This window comes from Papio anubis, chromosome 14, assembly GCF_008728515.1.
Source record: "Papio anubis isolate 15944 chromosome 14, Panubis1.0, whole genome shotgun sequence".
NCBI lineage: Eukaryota > Metazoa > Chordata > Mammalia > Primates > Cercopithecidae > Papio > Papio anubis.
Genome location: NC_044989.1, coordinates 71,938,304 through 71,961,969, shown reverse-complemented (window position 1 = coordinate 71,961,969; position 23,666 = coordinate 71,938,304). Strand labels below are relative to the sequence as shown.

Sequence of the window (23,666 nt, the reverse complement as noted above, 5' to 3'; positions counted from 1 at the left end):
GAAGCAGAATCAGCCCTGGGCACCTAGCCAGGGCTGCTGGATGGCCCTGGGGTGCTAGCCACATGTCGTGTGACCCCTGGAATAGACTGGGTGAACTCCACGTGCCACCCCCAGCTGGCCAGAGACGGGCCTCGCCAGGCAGCAGCTATGCCCCTCCCATTCGCATCCTGAACCCCACAGAAGCCTTACTGTTATTTTTAATGCAGTTCTTTTTTAGAAAGGTGAGAGGGAAACCGGCAGTTCACCAGAGCAAAATAAAGCTAAACATAGTGTTCCAAAGATCTGGTCCAGCTTCAGAAATTACACGTTCCCCTTTGGGACTCAGGCATAATTTGCCACTCTGGTTCTGGGAGCACGTTCCCACCTTCACGGCATCCCAGAGACTATAACCAGAGCAGCAGGCTCAAATAGCAGCCCAGGCCCCAGCTCCGAGCCTGGGAGGCCTCGGGAGCCTGGGAGCCTGGGAGCCGGCCAGCCCCAGCACCCACCCCACAGAGTGAGGAAACAGTCTCCAGAGGCCTCCTGCACACTAGCCGGCCAGGCCTGTCTCCTGCTGGCACCCCACGCTCACCACACACACAAAACACACACACGGACACACACCCACCACCTCTACTCCACATACACACCCACCTCTGCCACACACATCTCTACCACGCACACACACACATCCCACCTCTACCACACACACCACCTCTACTCTACCACACACCACCCCTACCACAAACACCCACCACCTCTACCACACACACACACTTCTACCCCACACAAACACACACACTCCATCTCTACTACACACACCCCACTTCTACCATACACACACACACCCCACCTCTACCACACACACACACCACCTGTACCACACACCCCTACCACAATACCACACACCACCTCTACCACACACACACACTCACCTCTACCACACACACACCACCTGTACCACACACACCTCTACCATACACACACACCACCTCTACTACACAATATCACCTCTACCCCACATGTACACACACCCCCTCTACTACACACACACACACCACCTTTTACCACACACACACCTCTAATTCTCACTCACATACATACACCACCCTGTACCCACACCACCACACACACATACCCACCTCCACCAATAATACCATCCCTAATCTCCACCACCACCCAAACCTCACACACCAACTCACCCCCACCACACACCACACACCACCCCACCACACACATCACCCCACCACATACACCCCACCACACACACCCACCCCCACCACACACATCACCCCACCCCACATGCACACACCACACCACCTACCACACACACACCTCTACCACACACACTCATACATACACACATGTACCTCTTTGTCACATACAACATACAGAGTCTCACTTCCAAGCCTTTGTCTGAGCCCTTTTGCCTGCCAGGAAAGCCTCCCTGTCCTCCCCTGTTCACCCACCCGCCTCAGAGGCCCCTCCCCGGAGAATCTTCCCTGGATGCTGAACCTATGCTGAACCTGCAGGGCCAGGAGACTCCAAGAGCTTGGTCTCCTTGTTAATGAAGCATCTCCTCACTTTGGCGTCACTTATTTGAGATCTTCTGGACATCCCCTCTTCCCTTGTCTCTTTTTGACCAGAGCTGGAACTTCCTAAAAGTTATTTCTCTAATTCTTTAGCACACACATATTCCCACCTCCCGAAATTCTCCTTCTCTGAAGACTTAAAGAGGAGCCCCTCTACCCAAGAGCGCTCTCAGAATGCTCAGCAACAGCCACCCTTGCCATACCCAGCTGGCTCTGGGGGCATCTCAGTGCCTCAAAGGTGCGATTTCTGGGGGCACAGCCTCTATTTGGAGCTTCAAGACTCTCTATAGAAAAGGGACAGGGGGTGGCAGGCTCTCTGTGTGTTCCTGAACACTCTTTTTTCTTCCCCTAATCATAGTTACAACACCAAGAACTGCCTTAATAAAAAATAAAATAAAATAAAATAAAAACTAGTGAACGAAGAACTTAATTTTATTTTAAAGGTAGAAATGAAGTCAGAGACAGAATCAGAGACAGAAAGAGAAATCCAGAAGGAAGAGGAAAGAATGAGAATGAAATGTTGGGAGCTGTGCATTCAGATTGTGTTTGGGTGGGTTTCAGTATTTTTCTATATTTTCCAAATGCTATATAAAGAACACATATCATTTTATCATCTGAAAACAATGAAACATCGTTTTCTAAAGCAGAGAACTAGATGGAAGAGGATACTTCTGCTCTCCCTATTTGATGACACACCCAGGCCTGCCCTCAGAAAGTTCAAAGTCAAGGCCACAATTCCCGCACTGCCACCACCAAGCCTAGACACTCCTCTGGCCAGCACCCATGGGAGCTCGTGCACACACCTGCTCCTATCCCCCCACCTCTCATGCACACTCATGTGCACACACCACCCCCACCCCTAGTCTGCCAGGCTAAAGTCTACACATAGGATGGTTGCACTGACCAAGAACAAGTGGTGGAGTTAATACGTCTGAGTATTTCTCATCCCAATCCTCATTGCCATGGAGAGTTTAAAGAGGCCAAGCACCACCCAAGCAGGGGCCCCCGCTTACTCCTAGAGACAGACACTGATCTACAAGCCCTGGGAGGTTGAGCACAGACCTGCCTTATACACGTTTTGAGTCACCTCCAGAACTGGCCACTCTTGACACAAACCAAAACACTTCTAGAAACCTGAGAAATGCTCCGTGGTGAGTGTGCCAGCCCATGGCCTGAACATCAAGCAAGGGTCTCCAGTGACATGTTCTAAATGTGTGGCCAGCTCATCCCAGGACCTGGGCAGATGCTGGTAAGAAGGCTTCGGGAGCAGAGAGAAGGTGTCACTGAGGAAAGAGACAGGAAGGGACCAAGATGGAAAGGTAACTCTGGCAAGAGCAGGTTTGAGCTAGGAGGGGTCCTAGGACCACAGCCAGGACACGGTGAACACATCCAGCACCAGGCAGGGCTGCATCAACTGTGAGGACGGAACAGGCTGCTGAGAAACACCGGTGGGGCAGACAGGAGCCAGCCAAAATCCAAATTCTGCCAGACCTCTCGTCCCTCCTGTCCCCAGAGGCCAGGGGCTTTCACACTATCTGCATTGGAGGAGGAGGGAGAGGAAGAGAGCCCAGCCATAGTTATCTAGCAAACCACTGGAACTGCACCCAGGATCAGCTGCCTCCTGGGTTGGCCTTGGAGCGCCTATCCTCCAGAGTGCCAGGGACAGGGAGGAGAGGCGAGCAAGTGAAGGATTTCCTGGATCAGCCCAATCAGAGCAATAGATCTCAGAGAAAAACAGGAACAAAGTCAGATACCAGACAAGGGGCTTCCCCAGAGGGCAAGGGCTCCCTGGAGACCAGAACTGGTCTCCCTGCTGGGTTTGAGGCTTTTGAGAACAGAGTTTTGTCTCCTTCATCAGACAGGGAGCTCCATGAGGGCAAGGTCCAAGCCTCCCCCATCAGAGCAAGGCAGTGTCATTTCCTCCTCCTCTCCCATCCCAGGCCAGGGGAGGCCCAGCCCCTCCCCAGGTGGGCACACCTCCAGGAGCCCCATCCCAGCTCCAACCAGTGCTGCTGGTCTGGCCGGCAGCTCTAGCCAGAGTGGCCGTGTGCTCCCACAAACAGCACAGGCCTGGCTCTGGCTCAGACCCCAGCCCCAGTTCCCTCATGTCAACGCCGGGAGGATGGCCAGGCTGGGCCTCCTCATCGTCTGCCTCTGGCTGTGCTTGTGGCCAGCAGGACCTAAAATAGTCCCTCCCCATCTGAGTGTGCAGACATTTTGAGGGCAGCACACACAGAACGGAAATCCTGCTGGGCAGGCCCTGCACTTCCCTGCACAATCTCAGACAGGCCTATGGAGCAGCCGGGAAACGGGAGCCAGGAGCAGGCAGCCAGAGTTTGGGGCAAATTATCTGCCTAATTCAGCTATAAACACCCAAGCAGGCCAGAGGCACTAGCACCGAGTTTAGTTAAATTTCACATAGGGACATCTGAAATTTCCATTTGGGTTTCCCCAGCCAAGAGAGTGATTCCTCCTCAGATCCATACAGACAGTAGCCAGAAAATCCATCCATCCATCCATCAACCCATGCGCCCATCTACCCACTTATCCAGACAGACAGACTTTCATTAACACCTCCGCTAAGCGAGGCCTTGTGCTGAGCACTGAGAATACAAAGAGGAAGGAGCCGCAGTTGCTCCCCAGAGCTCAGCCTGGGGAATGTGCTAACATTGACAGAGACGTGCAGGCCCTAGGGCAGCACAGTGACCCAAAATAGGCAAGTCTCACAGAAGAGGAGGAACCAGGAAAGACTCCCCCAGAGAAGTGACCATGCCTAAGTTAAATCTTAAAGAATGACCAAGAGTTGGCCAAGGGACAGGGGGCAGGAGGTCTTCCCAGCAGAAAGGCTGGCAGGGCAGTGCCCTGGAGAGCCACGGAGGCTGCAGAGATGGAACTCAGGGCTTCTGAGGACTTTTAGCATCAGTGAAACTACAGATGCAGCAAGGCCCGAGGACACAGGTGTTGTCCACACAGGCCTGGAGGCTCTGCCTCTGGGTGGCTCGGAAGTTCTGGGAGCCCCAGGGTGCCAGGGGTGTGACCAGCATCTTGCAAAGCCCAGAGAGGAGGGTGACAACCTGGAACAGATGGTGAGTTCAAGGCTGGTGCTCACAGTGAGACCTTTCTCCACGTCTGCTGTGGGAAGGACCAGATGGGCTCAGCCCTACAGAATCTAGAGCCACTCCATGGCCCACAGTGGGGGCAGTGCTGCCTCTCAGCACAAGATGCCACAGACCTCCTGCCATGCTCTGTGGCACTGGCATTTGCATCACTGGCTGGCCCTTGGTTGCTGAGTATGTAGCAAAGGGATGACTCCTACCTCCCCCAGGGCTGGAGACCTTAGAATAATGCCCCTTCCTGCCTCTTTCCTCCTTTTCCCTGCAGATAGAGGAATGGGGTGAGATGGACTCTTGGCTTGGACACAGCCTCCTCTTTCTAAGCTGTCTCCAAGAAGCCGCCAAGCACAAGCCCACAGAACAACCTTCCCCCTAAGAAGGGGCCTGTCCAAGGTAGGGAGATGGGGCTGGAGGATGCCAGAGATGGCCCACTCACTCCCTCCCCTGTTGTCCTTCTCTCATTTGCTCCCCACCCTGATTTTCTCGTGACCTCCAGGAGAAAGCCCTCGCCATGGCCCCCAGGGTAGAGGGGCTATTTTTCACATATGCTTCCAAGAAAAGGGATTGAGTCTTGCGCAGATGAGCGCACCCCACCCCGCTCAGCCAGACTGACAGCTGGCATCTGGGTCTCTCTACTGGACAGTGTCCAGCCGCTGAAGCCCAGAAGGGGATGTGTATAGAGGCCGTGTGATAATGAAGGGTTGGAGAGAAGGGGTGGGAAGAGATGAGGAATGGAGGGGAAGGGTGACCCAGGCCTCCCTGGAAGATGTCCATCCTACCTGGATGGGGATGAGGGGCTCCTTGTCGTCAATGTCGATGAGCACGTCTTCCCCAGGACTGAGTAGGCTCACATCGTCTGCAGGGGAGGGAGCCATCCAGGCCTGAGAGGGGCTCTCTCAAAAGACTCGCCCCTCACCAGCCCCAGCGCTCAGCCAAGGGACCGAGACAAGACCCTGCAGTCTCTCCACATCTCTCAGTCAGTACCTCTCTCTTCCTCCCTCCCAATAAGTCCCTGTCTCATCTCCATCTCTCCCATCCTCCTTCGCATGCCCTGTCTCCCACTTCTGTCTTCCTCTCCTCACATTTCTCTCCTCCCTCCCTGCATCATTGTCTCCCTGCCCTCTGTCTCCCTCCCCCGGGCCCACTTTGAGCCCTTGCCCCTCAGCTCCCACGGGTATCAGTTACCTGCTCCTGGTGCCCCCCCACCCAGAGCTAGGATCTGCCCTAAGGAAGGCGAGGTCCCCGCCCTGTGGTCTAGCAGAGTGGAAGTCGCTTCTCATTCAGGTCTCCATATGAGAAGGACTTCAGGATGCATCTCAACTAGGAAGGGTAGCTTGGCCCTGAGGCCCCCCGTTCCCTGAGCTGCCCATTGTCTCCCCTTCCCCTACCTGGGCCACCCTGTGGGGATGGACTCTCCGCCGAGTAGGGGTCACACAGGAAGCTCTCCAGGGAGCGGATGGTACACTGGCCCACCACAGGCCGGCGGCCAAACTGGCGGTTATCGATGACCTTGATGGTGATGGGGGGGCAGTAGAGCTCCTCCCTGGGCAGCATCTGGGTGGAGGAGGAAGAACGCACTGGCCCGAATGCCTCTCTAGGAAGTCTCCAGGTCAAGCCCAAAGAGCAAAAAATGACTATAAACCACAGATAATCCCCACAGCCAGAAATCCAAAATGGTGGCTGGCCCAGAGCTGGGCAGTAGAGCGAAGCCACCCACCTTTTCTGTCAGCCCTTTGAATGCTGCATGCAGAGGCTGGCTTTCCCCCCACAGCTTTACCTTCCAAATACATCCCGTTCAGCCTGAAGTGAAAACAAGGCTGCGTTCCCTCACTGACTGGGGAGCGGGCGAGGGGAGTTGGCCCGGGACTCAACATTTCTTGCAGACAGTCCCCCCCAAGTGGATACTCAAGAGTTGGCTTACAGACCCAGATTCTTCTCCCCGCACACCCAAAAAGCACTTTGAACACAACTTGAAATAATTTATATGCTCTCCTTCGGGGCAGCTTTGGCTCAGCCAAGAGGAGGCTTCTGTTGACAGCCACTGGGCCTGGAATTTCTACAGCGCTTTCATCTTGCAAACCATTTTCTTTTCCTCAGACCTGCCTTACTCTGGCCACTAGGTCTAGGCATCCCAGGAAGCTGGAGAGGCCTGGGGGGCCTGAGGGCTATGGGGGTGAGCTCCTTTTAGGGGGCCCAGGCTGGGGTAGGACATGGTCAGAAAAGGTTTGGAGGAATCCTGGAAAGCCAAGCCCTAGCAGGTCCCTGAGGGTGCTCCAGGGGACTGAAACCTGTCCCAGAGGGAAAACAGCCAGGGGATGGCTCCTTGGGACTTTTGCTGATCCAGGATCTGGGTAGGAGGCAGAGTCTAGCCCCATTTGTCCTACTCAGAGGCCTGAACCCTTCCAGTGAGGAGGGTATGAGCATTTCTCCCCATGTTCACAGGAAGGGGAGGGGTCCTACCCTGGACCACGCAGGGAATTGGAGCACAAGTCCCAGGCTGCTCGGGGCCATGTAGAACTTCTAGCCCCAGGATTCTGGAAAAGGACAGTAGGGAGGTGGGGCTCACCACTTCCATGAAGAGGGTACAGATGTCAAAGTTGGGGTTCTTCCGGAGGTTCCTGATGACACAGGACTGCACCGTCTGGCCCCCACACTCTACCACAAGGCTTGGGGAGGAGATGCTGGCCAGCTGGTAACTCTTCATGTTCCGCAGGCCCCATGCCAGGACCTGGGCACACAGAATGAGGAGAGTGGCTTGGAAGGCCCCAGGCCCCAGGAAAGGCTGGGGCAGGAAGGGGAAGGGCATTCTGCTCCCAGCCCCCACGCCCAGGCCCAGCCGGCTCACCTCGATGGCGGTACGCTGGAGCGCTGGCTTGATGTTCTGAGGAACCATGTAGATGTTGGCCTCCCTCTGGGGTGGTGGGTAGGGCAGGTCTGTGTCCTCAGACTGCAGTGGACAGCAGGTGAAATGGAGGCAACGGTGGGAAGAAGACCAAGGCAAAGAGACAAGAGAGAAGGACAGATAGGACAGAAGGAAATGCAAAGTGCAGGGAGAAACAGAGACGCAAAGACAAAAGTGGACAAACAGGGAGGCAGAAATGAGAAAGCTAAGTCAGTTTTGGCCAGGCACCATCTTCTCCAGGATCACAATTCCAGCACCTTCACCCAGGGTTCAGGTCACCCTGTTTCAAATGAATCCCTCCTCCCATAACACAGGCTCTGCTGCCCCCTGAGCTGCTCCGGGTCAGCCCCTCCCTGACATGCACACGGCACATGCGTGCACACGCTGCCCACTCCATCCTGGCAGTCCCACTTCATCCCCTCTCAGTCCCAGAGAGGACCACGTGCCTGCCCCCCAGCCTGGTTCTCCTGCCTCCTGGCTCAGACCCTTCCAGGTTATCATCTGCCCTGGTATTTCACCCCCACCCCCATCCCCACCCCCAGACATCTTCCAGCCCCAAACCCCACCTCTCACACCTGTCCCCTGTGAGGACAGAACACTTGCACTGTGAGCCAGAAAAACAGCAACCGCCCAATGGGAGAAGGGGCTATAAGGGCCCGTCATCCCCAGAGAACCAAAGCACACTGCTGGGGAGGGTCTCTCTCCACTACAGAGACGAGCACGTGTGTGTAAATTCTGGCCTACTAAGGGTTTGCCAGAAAGAGTTGGGCAAAAATCCTCAATGATCACAAAGAACTACATGAGGAAGCAAGATGGGGCAAGGGAGGCAGGTACTGCCTTAGATAGTTAACCGCCAATAACAACAGTTAGGAACACAGGTGTGAGTCCTACCTCCACTACGTATGATGTTAAATAAATTATTTCACCTCTCTATGGCTTAATGTTTTCATCTATAAAATGGTTAGCAAAAGTTGTCAACCTGTAAAGGTCAGGGTGAGGGTTGAAGAAGTTAATACCTGTATAACATTTGGAGGAGTGCCTGGTTCATGTAAACCTTCAACAGGACTATTAGCCCATGTGGTGCTTTTGTGACGATTGGAGAAAGATGTGCTTAAGACTCTTTACTTCCATGTCAGAAAATCATCATATTTTCTGAGTTTATTTGAACAAGACACTTTACTGCCACCTATTGGGAAATTGTTATAATAAATACAAGTATATGGTGTCCTGTGCTAGAAATTGCACCCCCTTAGACACACAGTGTCCTTGTGCAGTGCCCAACCTGCACATCCATACGTGGAGGGCCTGACATGCAGGAAATGTTAACTATAATTAAAAGGACTGTGATGGACACTTTACAGAGCTTGCCTCATGTAATCTCATTTATTAAACAATGAAATCATTGGATTCATTCTCCAAGCAACTTGCGTTGGGTTCCTTCCACAAGGATGGTACATCCATACACAGACGCTCTGCCATTGATGGTGGGAGCAGTCAAAGCAGAGAAAGATATCAGCAGAGAAAGACATCAGCTTCCCCCACCTCCATGACTCACTTCACAGCCAACCCAAGCCACACTCCTGCCCAGTGACACCCTGATGACACCATGTTTTCCCGGACCTACAGCAGCTGGAAGCTTAGTCCTAGAATCAGACCTCATCTCTAGTTCCAACTCTGCCACCTCCTCGCCGTTTGACCTTGGGCAGATTACTTAACCCCAGTGACAGTATTCTCAGATGAAGATCTGAGATAAGCTGCTCTGAGAATTAAATGAGAGAACAAATCTGACTAGCGCCTGGCACACAGGAGGCGCTTAGTCAATGGCTGTGACTGTAACTATTACTAGAATTGTGCTTAGTACCATTGTTTCTGCCATTGGTGTTGGTGTTGATCTCCCCAGGGTGACTTCAAGAGAGCTGAGCCATCAGAAGCATCTTTCAGGGCAACACTGGCTTTATTACTGTCTCTAAGTCACCAGGGCATAAAGCAAAAATCTTGTCATTTTCCTCCTGATCCACAATGCAGGTGACATGATGCAGGAAGCACCTGCCTTGCTGACTGGCTGATAGGGAGGAGTGATGGACAGGGCTGCTGCAGTGCACAGTTCCAGGGGCTGCTATGCATGGCACAGTCCACATGAAAGGTGCCCTTGGAGGATAGAGGCAGGGCCTGAACAGCTTCTACAGGCTGCTATGGGGACCCCCAGTTTGATGTCCTCCCTGGGCACTCCAAGGCAACCAGCTGCAGGTGGCAGCACAGGAGGGTATCCTATTTAAAGACAGGGTTGCACTTGAAGGCCTGCTTGTGGCCTGTTCATGGCCCCTTACAGCTAATGCCCAACACACTATGGACCCAGAGCCAAAAACCTAAGTCAAAGAGGGGCCAAAAGAAAAAACCACCAGGGAGGGAACAGCCCCAGGATCCCCTGAGTGGAGTGGCAGAAAGACCAATTTTCTCATATACTCGTTCTCTTAAAATCACTAGGGAAAACTCACGAACACATTCCTCCCAGAGTATTTCCTCTCTAGGCCCCCAAACGCTGGGCAGTATCCACTTTATCCCTCGTTTCCTCGGCCTGTCTCTCCCTCGGGGCTCCCTCAACCTCCACGGTGATGACATTCCTCTCTAAAGGCTGGGGACCAGGCTCCCCATCTTCAGGAGCCTGCTTGCTGAGGGCAGGGGAACAAGAACCTAGAGAAGGTTAAGCTCCAGTACCGTTTGGAGAAGGCCCTGGAGGAAGAAGGCAGGAGCACACAGCTGCGGAGCATCGGGCCCAGCGGAGGCAGAAGGAAGAGACAGGCAGAGACAGTGGTTAGAGGTATGTCCAGGCAGCTTCCTCAGCACGAGGTCACCGCATGCATCCCAAGGCCATCTCTGTCCACCGTGCTGTCCCCAGGGGTCCCAGGACATGCTTCTTCCCTGCCATTTCCTGCCACCTCCCAGGGTTGCCTGCCTCTGTGGCTCCCCCTATGACCATGCATCCAAATGCTCCTCCCCAATTTTTCACACTGTCTCCTGGATCTTCTCCTTCCCAATTTAAAGACATCCCCATCTCCCAAATCCACCCGTGCCCTCCTCTCTGTGACCCCTCTGCAGGTTCCCTCCTCTCCTCTCTCTAATCCTGTCTCCTCCTTCATGTCCACACCACCAGCTGCCCAGTGCACCCTACTTCTGCCCTCAGCACCCCTCCCCAGAAATTTGTCTCCAAAGTCCCCTACCCGAAGGACACTCATGGACTCTTCTCTCTCTCGCCCCCTCAGCAGCAACTGGCCAGCTGACCTCGCCTTCTTCCCAAACTGTCTCTCTGGATCCACACTGCTGGCCCCCACCCTGTTTGCTGAGCCTCCTCCGCAGCCTCCCCATCTTCCTCCACCAAGCCCTGATCTGCTCCTTAGCCCTCTCCTGGACTTTCTGCTCCCAAACATCTCTGCTAAGCCCCAATATCTTACTGCTTAGTTCATTCATGTGTCCTACTGGCCTCTCACACTGAACTTGTCCAAAACTGGATTCTTTATCTTCCCCCTCAGAACCTGCACACTTCAAGTCTGACCCCACCATCCACCTAGACAACCAAGCCAAAAGCCCCCATGCCATCCTTGGCTCCTCCTGCCCCTCATCGCCCTGCCTGACTGATCACCAAACACTGGTGAGCCTGTCTCCTGAACATCTCTCACGCCTGCCCACCCATCTCCTTGGCTCAGTGCAAGCCACCACCCTCTCTCACCTGGACTCCCCAGCACCCCCTTTCACTCGGTTCTGACACCCTCTCCCGAAAGCCCACGCGCGCTGCAATCTGCAGCCAGGGCAGGCTTTCTAATAACGTCACTCTTTGCTTCAAGTCCTCCAATGTCTTCCCACCGGCTCAGGATGAAGTGCAGACTCTTTCAAAGTAGCCTCCACAAGACCCCTAATCTTCCAGCTCCTGCTGCCTTCTCTGGGCATGTTTCTCCTCGGATAAATTTCCCCTTGATGACCCCAAGTAGTGATGAACCACCTCCTGGGATACACGCAACCCCTGCCCTTCTGAATGCTAGCAGGTTGCAGGAGACACCATGCTCTTTTAGCTTTGAGGCTTGGAGCTCAGTGGTCCCTCTGTCTGAAATGCACTTCTACCCCAACTCCTTCTGTACTTCCTATTCGGACTGCAGGTGTCTACTTAAATATTCCCTGGTGCCCCAAGCTTAAGTACCCCCGTAGCTCCCATAGCAACTTACACTTATTCTCACAGAAAGACACATCAATCCATCACCCCGTGCCATCTCCACGTGTTCATTTGATTGTGTCCTTGGTTAAACCAGCAATTCTGTACACAGGGACCATAGCTGAATTCCCCCGTCCAATAAATAAATGATTATGAATGGATAACTGAAGGGGAAGAGGGAGGGTGAAGACAGAAGAGTGGGTGGATGGGAAGATAAAGGAATGAATCCAGCACACACTCTCCTCCTTCCTAGCACCCGTGGCTGCTCCAGCCTGACCCTGGGTCCTCCCCAGGCCTGCTCATTACTCCCTCTGGGTCAATTTTCTTTACTGCCACCTGAATCTAACCCATTTTTAGGGCCTAATTCAAGATCTCTAGAACAACTCTCCAAGACGCTCCAGAAACGCCTTATAACCTGACTCTGACTCTCTTAACCCCATCTACGTGACCCTTTCCCCAAATAGCCCATTCCCAGGGTCCTAAGGGGTCTCTGATCAACTCACAGGCAGGAGTCCTGAGGCCTCTGCCAGCTCTTGAGCCTGGTTTTCAACTTTTTTTCTGGTCCAGTCCACTTGAGGGGTACAGCACCCCCATCTCCAGGACAGTAATTCTCAGTGAGGTGCTGTGACCCTCATTGCAACTGGGAAGCCTCTCAGCACTGCTGGGCAGACGGGGTGTGGACTGAAAGTGCCACCAGAACATCCTGATTCACCGTCCTATGGCTGATGGGGGACTCTGATAAGCCTAACTAGAGGAAGCCACATTGGACCAGCTCCCGACTTGCTCCCCTCAAATGCAGGGACAACCAGGGGCGGCTGCAGGGATGGGTTCTACAGGTGTGCAAGGTGTTGATCAAGCCAGCCCAGACTAAGAGGACCCCAGGAACAAGTGAAGCTCTCTCCCCTACCAGAGCTGAAGCCATCCCTAAGCCCACTTCAGTCTGTCTGTCCCGCTGGCCAGTTTAGCACAAAGAACCAAGGCCCTGAGCCATGAAAGGGGCTCCCCTAGCCCCATCTAGGGGCCACCACATTAGACAGGAGTCGCTCCCAGGGCAAGGGAAGTGGTGGCAAGCCTCCTGGGTCAGCCCAGTCACCAGTAGCCTATGGACCCTCACCTCACCCAGCAGGGGACAGAAGACTCTGCAGTCACATCCTGGTTCCTCCGGGAGCTCCAGGCAGGGGGCAGCCAGGCAGGCTGGGAGGGCTCCATTGTCTGCCTGCCCCACCCAGCTCGTTAGGAACAACATGTTGCTCTAATTACACTTCCCAGGAAAAACAGTGTTTTAAATTAAGGCCTTGGGGGAGGTATGGGGGATGGGGGACCACTGGCTTTATTTTCCTGATTGCAAAACACGAAATTTTTCCTTCCAGTGGATTTGGGGGTACAGGAGAGTACCCCGGGTACATCTCAGAGTAAAAGCCATATATACCCTGCAGCCTGGATGGGTGGATGGAGTGGCATCTGGTGGCCCCCACCCCTGAGCTGGCAGTAAAATCAGCCACGAAGCATACAATCCCTCCCACCAGGGCATCCCCTGCGCCAGCAGGAGAGAAGCAGCAGAAGCAAGGGTAATACTCTAAACCACGCCCCCTCCCCTCCCCACCTCCCCAGAATGGTCAGGACCGCAAGCCCCATGGGTCTTCCTCTACACATGTTCTGTATCCTAGGGGGCCCTGGGCGTTCGGGGGCCCGCCATCACCTCTGCTGCTGTGTGTGCGTGCATGTGTGCGCCCTCGAGAGTGTACACAACTCGCACACGCTCACACGTGCGTGCACACATTCTCCAGTTCTCAGGAAATCTAAAATTGCAGTTTCTTTGAACTCATTCCCCTTGGCAGCATGGACTGCCTTTGTTCTCCAGACAAAAAGGAAAAGAAACGAGACAGAGGGCTCAGAAGAGGCGGGGAGAAGGAGGAAGCTGGGGCCAAGGAGCAAACAGGAAGAGTGAAACACGAAAGGAGAGTGGGAAGAGACTCAGGAAGAGAGGGAAAGACAAAGAAAATGCAGACCGGGGAACACAAAGGAAACCCTTCCCTCCATCCGTTCCCTCTGCGAGGACTCAGATCTCCCGGACATCATCAAAGCCTCAGACACACCATGCAACAGCCTCACTTCCTGACCAAGAGCCACAGAGAGGGGCGTCCCAGGTGGGCATAAAGCCTGGGAGAGGGGAAGTTTGTTGTCCACCAAGCCGCATCCAGGAGGTGACATGCCCTCAGCCCAAGACACTGCTGCCTGGGCCACCTCCCCACATTTTCTACCAATCCCAACTTCAAAAGCTAGCTCAGTGGCACCTCTTCCGGGAAGCTATCCTCACTGTCCTGCTCTGGGAACCTTCGACAGGGGCAGACAGCACTTCATCTCATTCACAGGCACTGTGGCTTGGGAATCTCTGCACCTGGCTGCGCTAGCTGAAAGGCACTTCCCACAAGAGAGGATAGCCTTAAACCATCCTTCAGAGTCACTTGCCCCATCCATTCCTACTGGTCTGTCTCCAGTCCAGGCCCCTATCTCAACCGACTCAAGAGCCTCCTAGCCAGTCTCTCACACCCACACCCCTGCAGCCAGACAGCTCCCCAACACACCCATCCTTCCCTCACTGCCCCCTGACTCTCATGGGCTCCCGTGGCCAGGGGCTCAGGAAGAGGCTCCCAGCCCTCCAGGAAGGCTTGAGCACTCTTCACGAGGACGGGGCCGGGAGCCTGGGAGCGGCCAGATGGGAGATACAAGGCAGGAGCTTGGTCACAGCAAAGAAGACAGAAAAACCCTGCTGGGGTCCTGCCTCCAGCAGAACCAGCAGCAACAGAAGGACCACCCAGCCCCAGGGCTTCTTAAAGTGAAGAGGACTCAGCATCTTGGCATCAGGCTTAGCCTTCAAGTGAGAAGGACATGGGCTGAGCTAGGGGTCCCAGGGCTGTTCCCTGGGGCTGAGGGAGGCCACAAGGTCATCTTCTGGGGCTGGTCCCTGGACCAGCAGATCATTCATCCCACTGGGATAGGTCCTCCTCGGACCCTTTGAACCTGCTGGCCTGGCCCAGCCCTGTGCCTAGCACACTCCTAGGACTCGCTCTCCCCTGGCCCTGCTGACCCACACCCGCCCTCAGCCTGCCGCCTGGTTGGCCCTGCAAGGGGACACTTGGCGCTCTTTGGGCTCTGGCCCACGAGCTGCAGTTTTGATTTGCTTTCTGACGAGACTGCAGCCAGATCCCTGCCCTCGGAATCTGAGCCTTCACTGTTATATATTACGAATCCAGTTATTAAGGATTTTAACTTTTTTTTTAATAACTCATCCCTGGGCTGGGTCTTCTTCAGAGCAGGCTGTGGGTTTTGGCCACAAAGTGCACTCAATCAAGAGAGAGGGCTCCGTGCTGCTTCCCTGGACAGGACTCCACCTCCCTTTCCAAATCGGCAGTCTTTCGCAACTGCAGCCAGAAGCAGGAGGCCGCCTGTCAGGCGCAATTACAGAGAGCTCACTTGGCGGACCCCACCTCGGTCTGGGAGCAAAAGGAAGTGAGGTAAGGGGTGCGGGGCCTGTGGATCCCACATCCTGACTCTGCACTTCAAGTCCAAATTGCACTGAAAATGTCAAATAGTGTCCGCTCTCAGTCTGGGGATTCCCTAACGGCAGGAAGTGGCTGCCCTTTTCCCAACGCCTCATCTGACCAGGGCTCTCCTTCCTGTCTCTCCGCCCAGGTCTCTGCCACCCACCCTCTGGCCTGGCTCACGACAATCCACCCACAGATGCACAGGAGGCCATAGGGAACGTGCTTCTCTCCTCCCATGGCAAAAGATGCAGTCTTGCTTTATCTAAATGCAAACTCTAAACTTTTTCCAGGCCCTAGGAGGTCTCCAGCTCACCCCATCCCCCAAACCAGCCAGGACCCAAACTGGTCCTTGGCCTTTTAAGCCAAAGACATGTTTCTCACTCTCTTTCTAAGTGCTGATGGGCATAAAGACATTTGGCTAATGCCGCCTCCACCAGAAAGCCTTCCTTGACTACTCTGGCCCCTTCCAAACAATTTATTCTTCAAAATGTGCCACCTGGTACTTAATCATTTAAGACTCTGTATTGCTGTTCCTGTTGTCTGGGTGAAATCTGGCCTCCCAGCAGGATAGCAAGCTTTCTCAGACGAGGATCACCCCCAGGACACACTCTGGGTGGCCCTGAATCCACACAGAGCATGGGGAATAAAATCCAGACAGGTCTCCATGTGACAGGTGCCTACTGCGCACCAGGAACCTGGAGGGCTCCAGGTGTGTGCTTGGAGGCTGGCTTCACCTTCCCTCCACCTCGGCCCACCCACCCCAGCCACCAGACCCAGCTCACCTCATCCAGGATCCTCGATGTCTCCTGCACCTGGCCCACAGCCATGGGATGTGGCACATCCAGGAGATGGTGATGGGGGGTGGGAGGGGAAAAAGTTCTCCATTAGTATCAAGGAGCACTAGGCAGGGCCAGAGGTCAGCACGCAGATGCCAGCACTAAGAAGAGCCAACAGAAACCACCTCCCACCAAGGTTAAGAATGATGTACTTCCCAGGCACGTCCCCAACATGGTCCCTGAGAAAGAAGGTGTGATGGATGTCAATGCAGAGGGAGGCTAGGAAAGGCTGAAGCATAAGCCTGGACGCCAGGAATCTCTGGAAGCAACAAGAGGAAAGAGAAGAACAGCAGGTGGTGGGAAGGGCCTGGGAGCCTGCAGCCTTGGCAAGCCGAGAAGAGCCAACCTAGAAGCCCCAGGAACAGGCAGCACTGAGAGCAGGAGCTTAGGACAGGGAGGGAGACCTGGAGGGGCAAGGGCTGGTGAAGGAGGGGCTGCATGCAGGGAGGGCCTCCCAAGAACTCTCTAAAATGTGTGTGGGCTGCCTTGTGAAGGACAATGGAGGTGTCCCAACACAGCCCAGATGACTACTTCTCATAGATGCAGCTAAACGTGGCATGGAATCAGGTAATCAATCCAATGCACCTGGGTACCAGTCAAAGCTCGACATTTTCTACCAAGACCCCCAGAAGAAGGAAGGAGAGCAGCGGTAAGGGAATGAAGCCTCCGTCACAGGAAGAGGAAAGAAAATGGGGTCTTGGTAAGAACAACTCAGAGGGAAATGTGGTCTGAATCAGAGCTTCTGAAACTCATGCATATGTGAGAGGGCCCTGGAGGGTAAGCTGATACAGAGATTGCTGGGCTGCTCCCTCAGAATTGCTTCAGTGGGCTTGAAGTAGGACTCAAGAACTGGCCACACATTCAGAACCCTGGGGCTAAGTCAATGATTCTTAGCCCTGGATGTGCATTAAGATTCCCTGGGCAGTGCTGTCCCGGGGGTCCTAATGCTCAGCCAGCTGAAAGCCACTGGGCTGGACAATTATGAGGATCCTTCCATCTGGAATTCTGTGGTTCTTGGACTTCTCAGAGAAGAAGGGCAGGAAAGACCTGAGCTGGGCAGAGAGACTGTGAGCTTCCTCCAGCCCACACCCTCCTCCGCTTGAAAGAGCTACCCCAGGGGCTTGAGGCAGGATCGTGGTAATGCCTGACTGCCCTTCCTAACCCAGAGAGATGCCAAACACAGGGAGACTGGCAATCAGTTTGAAGAAGGAAAGGTCAGAGCAAGACTTACCTCAAAACCAGGAATATGGTGGATGGCCGGCTGGAGTGAAGAAAAGAGAGCTCTGGTCATGTGTTTGTCACCCAAGGCCCCCATCACCCTCATGACACTCACAGACTATGTCAGTGATCAGACTGTCCATGGTTTGCAGCCTCTATTCCTTGGGGGTGGAAGGGATGCTAGGTTGGCACTGTGCCCATCCCTTCCAGACACTTCACCCAGAGCAGCCCTACTTCTATTTGGTCTACATATTGGGGTTCACATCATACTAAGAGGAAGTTTGAAGGTACAGCTCCAACCCAAACCTCTCATTTTACAGAGGGGAGTGGCTGGCCCAGGGCCATGAGGCTAGGTCATGGTGAAGCCAGCACTGCAATGGGGATCCTGCCCTTGCCTGTTCCTGGAGTCCCTCGCATTGTGGCAATTAAGGCTCCCTTAATCAGGCAACAGAGGTCCTCCTCCCAGAAACCATGTCAGGATACGATCCAAGGAAGATTAAATCCAGTGACCAGAGGACTTGGACACTCCTGATCCCCAACATTCTACTCCAATGTTAGATGGTATCCTGACCCAGGGTTCAGAAAATGGGTCTCAGCAGGAGGCCTGGCTTCAGAGGAGGCGTTCCAGGCTCCCACAGAGGGTTGGCCCCCACCCCACCCCTGCCATGCACCTCCTGCCTCGGCCTCCTGGATCTGGATACAGACCAGCCTCACCTTCTCTCTCTGGATGAGCTCAAAAGAGGCCAGCAGCTCCCCTGTCGGCTGGCTGCCCTTGGTCAGTGGGAACCAGGCCAGTCGGGGCGTCCGTTCCAAACTCGGTTGACAGATGCAGCGGCCCATAAACTCGTCTGCACCCTAGACCAAGCATAGAGAGACAAGAATCAGCATCCTTTACCCAGGGCTCTGGGGAGCCTCAGAGAGATCAGGTCTACATGTGCCTTCTGAACTAGCAGGGGCCTCAGTGAGGGCACCCCCTCCCACAGAATGGTGAATTCTGCTCTCCTTAGCAGGACTCAACAACAAGACAAGATGTGAGCAGCCTCGTGACTGTCACTAGGTTTGAATTCCCATCATGCTCGAGAAGTCCCTCTGGACTAGTGTCCAACTAGTGTTTGCCCTGCTGTAATTTAATCAGCGCTGAGACTACTGGAGACCAGAGAGACAGCCTCCTGGCATTTCTCTAATGCCCTCAGCAGTACAGGTGTTTGCAGTTCCAGGGACGTCTGTATCTCCTGCTCATTTCACCCTTAAATTCCCCCACTTTGCAAATGGGGAAACTGTGATCACATTCATCAAATTAAATAAGCCTGGACAAAATGATGTTTTCATAAAGGAAGGTGCCTTTTCTTCAGGCACCTTCCTTGACTCCCTGCTGCCCGGAAGACAGATCTGTCACACTGGATGCAAGGGCAAGCCCCCTCAGGGCTCTGGCAGCCTTCAGCTCGTACCGCCACCCTCCTGCCCTGTTCTGCACTTGCACTCAGTCCTGCTGAGTCCCCCTGACCAGTGCCAGCCCAGCTGCCTGCCTCCCTCCTGCTCCAAAGGTGCCAGGGCCTGTGCCCTTCTCCAAACAGTCCCACATGGACTCTTCCTCCGGTTGCTCCTTCCCCCCTGCATGGTACCAGCTTTTCCTTCCAAGCACCCCAATGTTGGACCCCCCAGCCCAGGCCTGCCTTACCCATGGCCAGCTGTCCCCATCATCTGGTGAGGAATAGAGACAGAAGCACCTTTCCCCACCCCTGCCCACCATACCCACCCAGGGAACCTGACATCTGGTCAGTGCAACTCTTACTGACAATGTCTTCCAAACCCATCCCCTCCCCTTTTATCCCACCGCCACCTCCAGCTTTGCCGTGCGCCCAGTTGGTCTCTTCCAGCAGCATCCAGCCTCCTCTTCGGAAACGGCTGCCCTGACGTCATCACTCTCCTGCTCCCCTGGATTCATACTCCCTTCTCCTCCTTCCAGGCCTCTGCCTCGCGCCGACACCCCAACCCCACATTTCCTCCAGGGCCCGGGTCTTTCCCAAAGGCTTTCCTGACATTCCAGCCCACAGCACTCTCTCCCTCCTGGGAGCCTCCTAGAGCTGCTCTGTCCAATACAGGAGCACCAGCCACCTGCAGCTATTTAAATTTTAATTTTACTTCGCTAAAATGAAATAAAATTTACAATTTCATTTCTCAGCTGCACCAGTCCCATTTCCAGTGCTGGGCAGCCTCATGCAGCTAGAGGCTCCCTTTTCGGACAGCACAGCCCTACAGCTCGCCTGTCACCACAGGAGGTCCTGTGGGACAGTTGTGGTAAGAGGCCCTGCCTGTGGCACAGAGCTGGGACGCACTCGGGGACCCGTGCTCTCACATGGAGGATTCTCCACTGTGTGGGTGTCTCGGCTCCCACCTAAACAGGGAACCCCAAGTGAAGGGCCACTCAGCCAGTAATGCAAGTGCTCGATGTACATTTAAGGATTCCACACCGCTCCTCGATGAGAAGAAGGGACTGGCCTGAGATTACACAGGCAAGGCAGAGGCAGAGAAAACCCAAGCCCCTGGCCCACAACCAAGCACCTTTTCCGGATATGTTCCCTTTCACTGATGAGCAGTGTCTGCTGTGGGAACGGCATCTGTGCTAGCAATCCATTTTTAATGACTCTAAAATAGTCTTAATTGCTCTAGGGCCTGCGGAGTTAGGGGAGCACCCATCTGGCTGGGCAGCCACGAGTTCCTGGAGACCCCACCTTTGCACATGGTCCCTCCCTGTGAGGGGACGAGGCAGGAGCCGGGCAGACTCACATAAGTGTCATGGTCGTACAGCTCCACCACAATGCTGGGCGGCTGCTCAGCAACTGTGGCCGGCTCGCCGAAGATCTCGATCTCGTAGAAGATGAGCGTCTGGTCCCAGGTGGGGTTAAGGGTGTTCTTCACCACCACCGTCTTCTGGCTCTGGTGCAGGAAGGAGACGATGGCATAGGGATCTGCACAGGCCGGAGATGGGGAGGGGAGACAGGACACAGCAGGGGCCATGAGAGATGTCTGCTCCAGAGCCATGTGGGGCCACAAAGCTGGAGCAGGGCTGTGGCTGCCACTCTGGAGCAACAGCATTCATGCTGGGATGCATCTTCCCTATGGGGTTCTTCTAGCCCTGCCATGAGGCCAGCTGGGGGCCACAGTAGGGACATGGAGCCTGGGTCCTGGCAAATAGGCACAAGATCCAGAGAACATCCATTTTTGTGCTGCTTCCTGAGCTGGCTGCTGGAAGCAGGGTCCAGCTGGGGGAAGTGAATGTCTGTACGGTCTGTTCGTTCATTCATTCATTCATTCATCCAACAAGCATTTATCGAGTGCCTTCTTTATGCCAGGCTAGGGGCTAGGTGCTAGGGGCTGAGAATACAATTTGAACTAAATATAAATTATCCACACAAGCTAATGTAAAATTATGATTTGGGTCAGAGCCTTGAAGAATAGACATAAAATGCAGTGAAATGTGTTAGGGAGGGATCTGGCTTCCTTGAGGAAGGGGGAGCAGAGCAGAGCTGCTGGTGTCTGTGAGCTCTGGGATGCCACCACACTGACGTGGCCAGTTCTGCATTTCAGCAAGCTCACTCTGGCTGCCACATGGAGAACAGACTGCAGGGAGCACAAGGAGGTCTAGGGAGACCAGTTCTGAGGCCACTGCAGTGGTCCAGGGAGGAACGATGGTGGCTTAGATGGGTGTGGGGTGCTAAAGGGAAGTGCACAGACTCAGCAGCTATTTAGCAGTAGGGGTGTGAGAGAAACCCAAAGGCCCCCGCAGCTCCCTGCTGCCCGCGAACTCCTTTCCAGCCTGCCAGCCTTGGCCACGCCAGCCTGGGACCCAGCCACAAGTCATTCCCTCTACCTTGTCCCAAAGGCAAGTTGGTGTCACTAGAGCAGACTCTAGGGCAGTGGTTCTCAAATGTGAGCATGCTGCAGAATCATCTGGAAGACTCACTCAGGGTGCTGGGCCCTGCCCCCAGAGACTCGGATTCAGCAGGGCCAGGGTGGGCCTGAGAATTACATTTCTAACAAGTTCCTGAAAGCGATGTTCATGCTGTCTTCTGGGACCACATTTTGGAAACCAATGCAGGAGAGGGACTGAGTGCATATAACTTGGGAGAGGAATGCAGGGCTTGGAGGAGGGGGCGCCCTTCAGCTCCTCCTAATGGGATGTCACCTTGAGGGCTGAACCCAGTGCCTAACCACGCACTTAATACCCTTGGCACCCTGCTCCATCCTGCAATGGCCTATGCCCTCTGAGCCCTGCAGTCCAGCCCTAGCACTGCCATTCACTTCCCATGTGACCTCAAGAGGGCCTCAGTGGCCTCAGACGTAATGGCCTCTGTGTTGCTGGCCTCAGAAGGATGCAGGTTCAAACACAACCCAGGGGCTGGGATGGGGAGACAGGGCTTCCGCACAAAGGGGAGAAGAGCAAGACAGGCTCCCTGGCCACAAGAAGACCAAATGGGACACCATGGCCACTGCATAGGTGGCAGAGAGAGGGGTGGCAAGGAGTGACCAGGAAAGAGGCGGGAAGGTTGGAGTGGGCAATGGCAGGAAACCCATCAAGGGATGGAGAGACCAGGGTCCAAGGTTGTGCCTGTTGCCAAAAAAAGAGCTGGTTTTAAGAGCAGGGGGTATCTAAGTTAAGGGGCGGACTCAGCCATGGCCACCCACTGGCTGAGCAATGCTGGGTCTGGTTAATAGGAGGCAGCCACCAGCCTGGGATCAGCCTGACAGCCATCAGGCACAAATCATGGAGGACTTCCTGCAGGAAAATGGTTTTGATCCTGATTCTGTGGAGCAGAAGGGGGCAATGGGAGGCCCTTGGCAGGCGAAGGAGCCAGAGAGAACTGCCCACCATGTCTCTCGACCCCCACCTGGTGGGAGCCTCCCTGGCATGGGGCTCCCCTTTCCATGCACTGGACCTGGCAGGGCTGGCCCTGAGCCCTTTCCCTCCTGCCCCTGGCAGGGCCCAGCGGCATCTGTGTATTTAATGAAACCGTCTGGCTGTGATACCATCAGCTCCAAGCTCGGCAGAGAACTTCTCCAGGTTCCAGTAATGAAAGGAGGGCGCGTTCCGATAAATAAAACCATATTAGAGAGCCAGCGAAAAAGCCCCTTTTGTTCCCGCCCCGCCCCGTGCTTCCCTACGCTTTATTTTTATAAGCGTGCGGGCCCCAGACCGACCGCGTTTACACAAAGATCACAATTGCACATTGTAGCGGCTGTGCACGCTGTATTGGTGTTGGCAGCACCCCCCACGCTGGCCCCCGAGCAGGCTGACTCCTTCCAGCAGCCCCATCGGCCCAGGCAATGAGCTCAGCGCTCAGGGGAGAACGGGGAGGGGGTGGCTTTCAAACAAAAATCACCCAGACCTACACACGTGCCCCACCCGCCCATGGGAGGAAAAAACACACAACAAAGGCATTGTAAAGAGCAGGCCTGGAGGCCTGGGGCCTCAGACACTGGGCTACTGTGTACAGGGGCCTGGCCTCTCCCTGCACAGGACCCCACCCCTCAAAAAAAAAGAAAAAGGAAAAAGGGGAATAGGGGTGTTGCTAGAGCAAGGTGGTCAGATGAAGGACAGCCAGACACACTCACAGACAAATCCCTCTTCCAGGAAAGCTAAGAGGAGGGAGAGGCAGATTCCCAAAAAGCGGTGGAGGGGAAGGTGAGGGGCTGGGTTTTGCACGTGCATCACAGCGTAGGGCTCTCCCCAGGGCCACGCCCACAAGCCATATGCAGCGCGCAGCATGCCCTCGCTGAGGCAAGCACTTTGGATTGCAGCTCTGAGGAGCACGGCTGCCCCAGGGAGGATCCAGCCATGAGCACACAAGGATTCTACCTGACTCCATCACCACAAGGGAGTCAGGGACCTGTCACTGGGCCCCAGGCAGACAATTCCTTGGCTGGATCCAGAGCCCTACATCAGGCTGTTTGGGCTGAGCCCTGCTGCTCAGATGTTCCTGGATCTCCAGGGAGGACCGTCTGCATTCACAATACACTACGCTTTCCTCCCGGGCCTTCCTACCAACCACTCAGACCACCAGGGTCGGGGACAAAGTGGGAAGTATCATCCCATTTTTCAGAAAAGGGAGCTTTCCCCAGGAAGACTAAGTCGCTCAGCCATGATCCTATGTACTAGACCCCCTGACTCCGAGTCCAGTGCTCCTTCCACCACGCCACCTCATAGGAAAGGGCCCTTCAGAGAGGGTGGGATCGACTGCCAATAACCAAGGCAATGCAAATGAGAACTAGACTCCAGCAA

At 54.7% G+C, this 23,666-nt stretch overlaps 1 protein-coding gene across 16 annotated transcripts in view; it reads right to left on the bottom strand.

Moving 5' to 3' along the window:
* The window catches only part of DYSF (dysferlin), a 231,439-nt gene that overhangs the window by 66,613 nt on the left and 141,160 nt on the right, over nucleotides 1-23,666 (bottom strand). For 15 of the 16 annotated variants that reach the window (XM_021924954.2, XM_021924952.2, XM_021924957.2 and 12 more), the window contains 8 exons: nucleotides 20,174-20,355; nucleotides 18,101-18,241; nucleotides 17,400-17,429; nucleotides 16,115-16,144; nucleotides 7,530-7,631; nucleotides 7,251-7,412; nucleotides 6,073-6,238; nucleotides 5,464-5,540 (listed from right to left, as the gene is read on the bottom strand). In XM_021924954.2, coding sequence (XP_021780646.2) covers nucleotides 5,464-5,540; nucleotides 6,073-6,238; nucleotides 7,251-7,412; nucleotides 7,530-7,631; nucleotides 16,115-16,144; nucleotides 17,400-17,429; nucleotides 18,101-18,241; nucleotides 20,174-20,355 — 890 coding nt within the window. Of the gene's footprint in view, nucleotides 1-5,463; nucleotides 5,541-6,072; nucleotides 6,239-7,250; nucleotides 7,413-7,529; nucleotides 7,632-10,301; nucleotides 10,344-16,114; nucleotides 16,145-17,399; nucleotides 17,430-18,100; nucleotides 18,242-20,173; nucleotides 20,356-23,666 lie in introns of all 16 variants that reach the window. The other variant, XM_021924947.2, reaches the window with a different exon arrangement.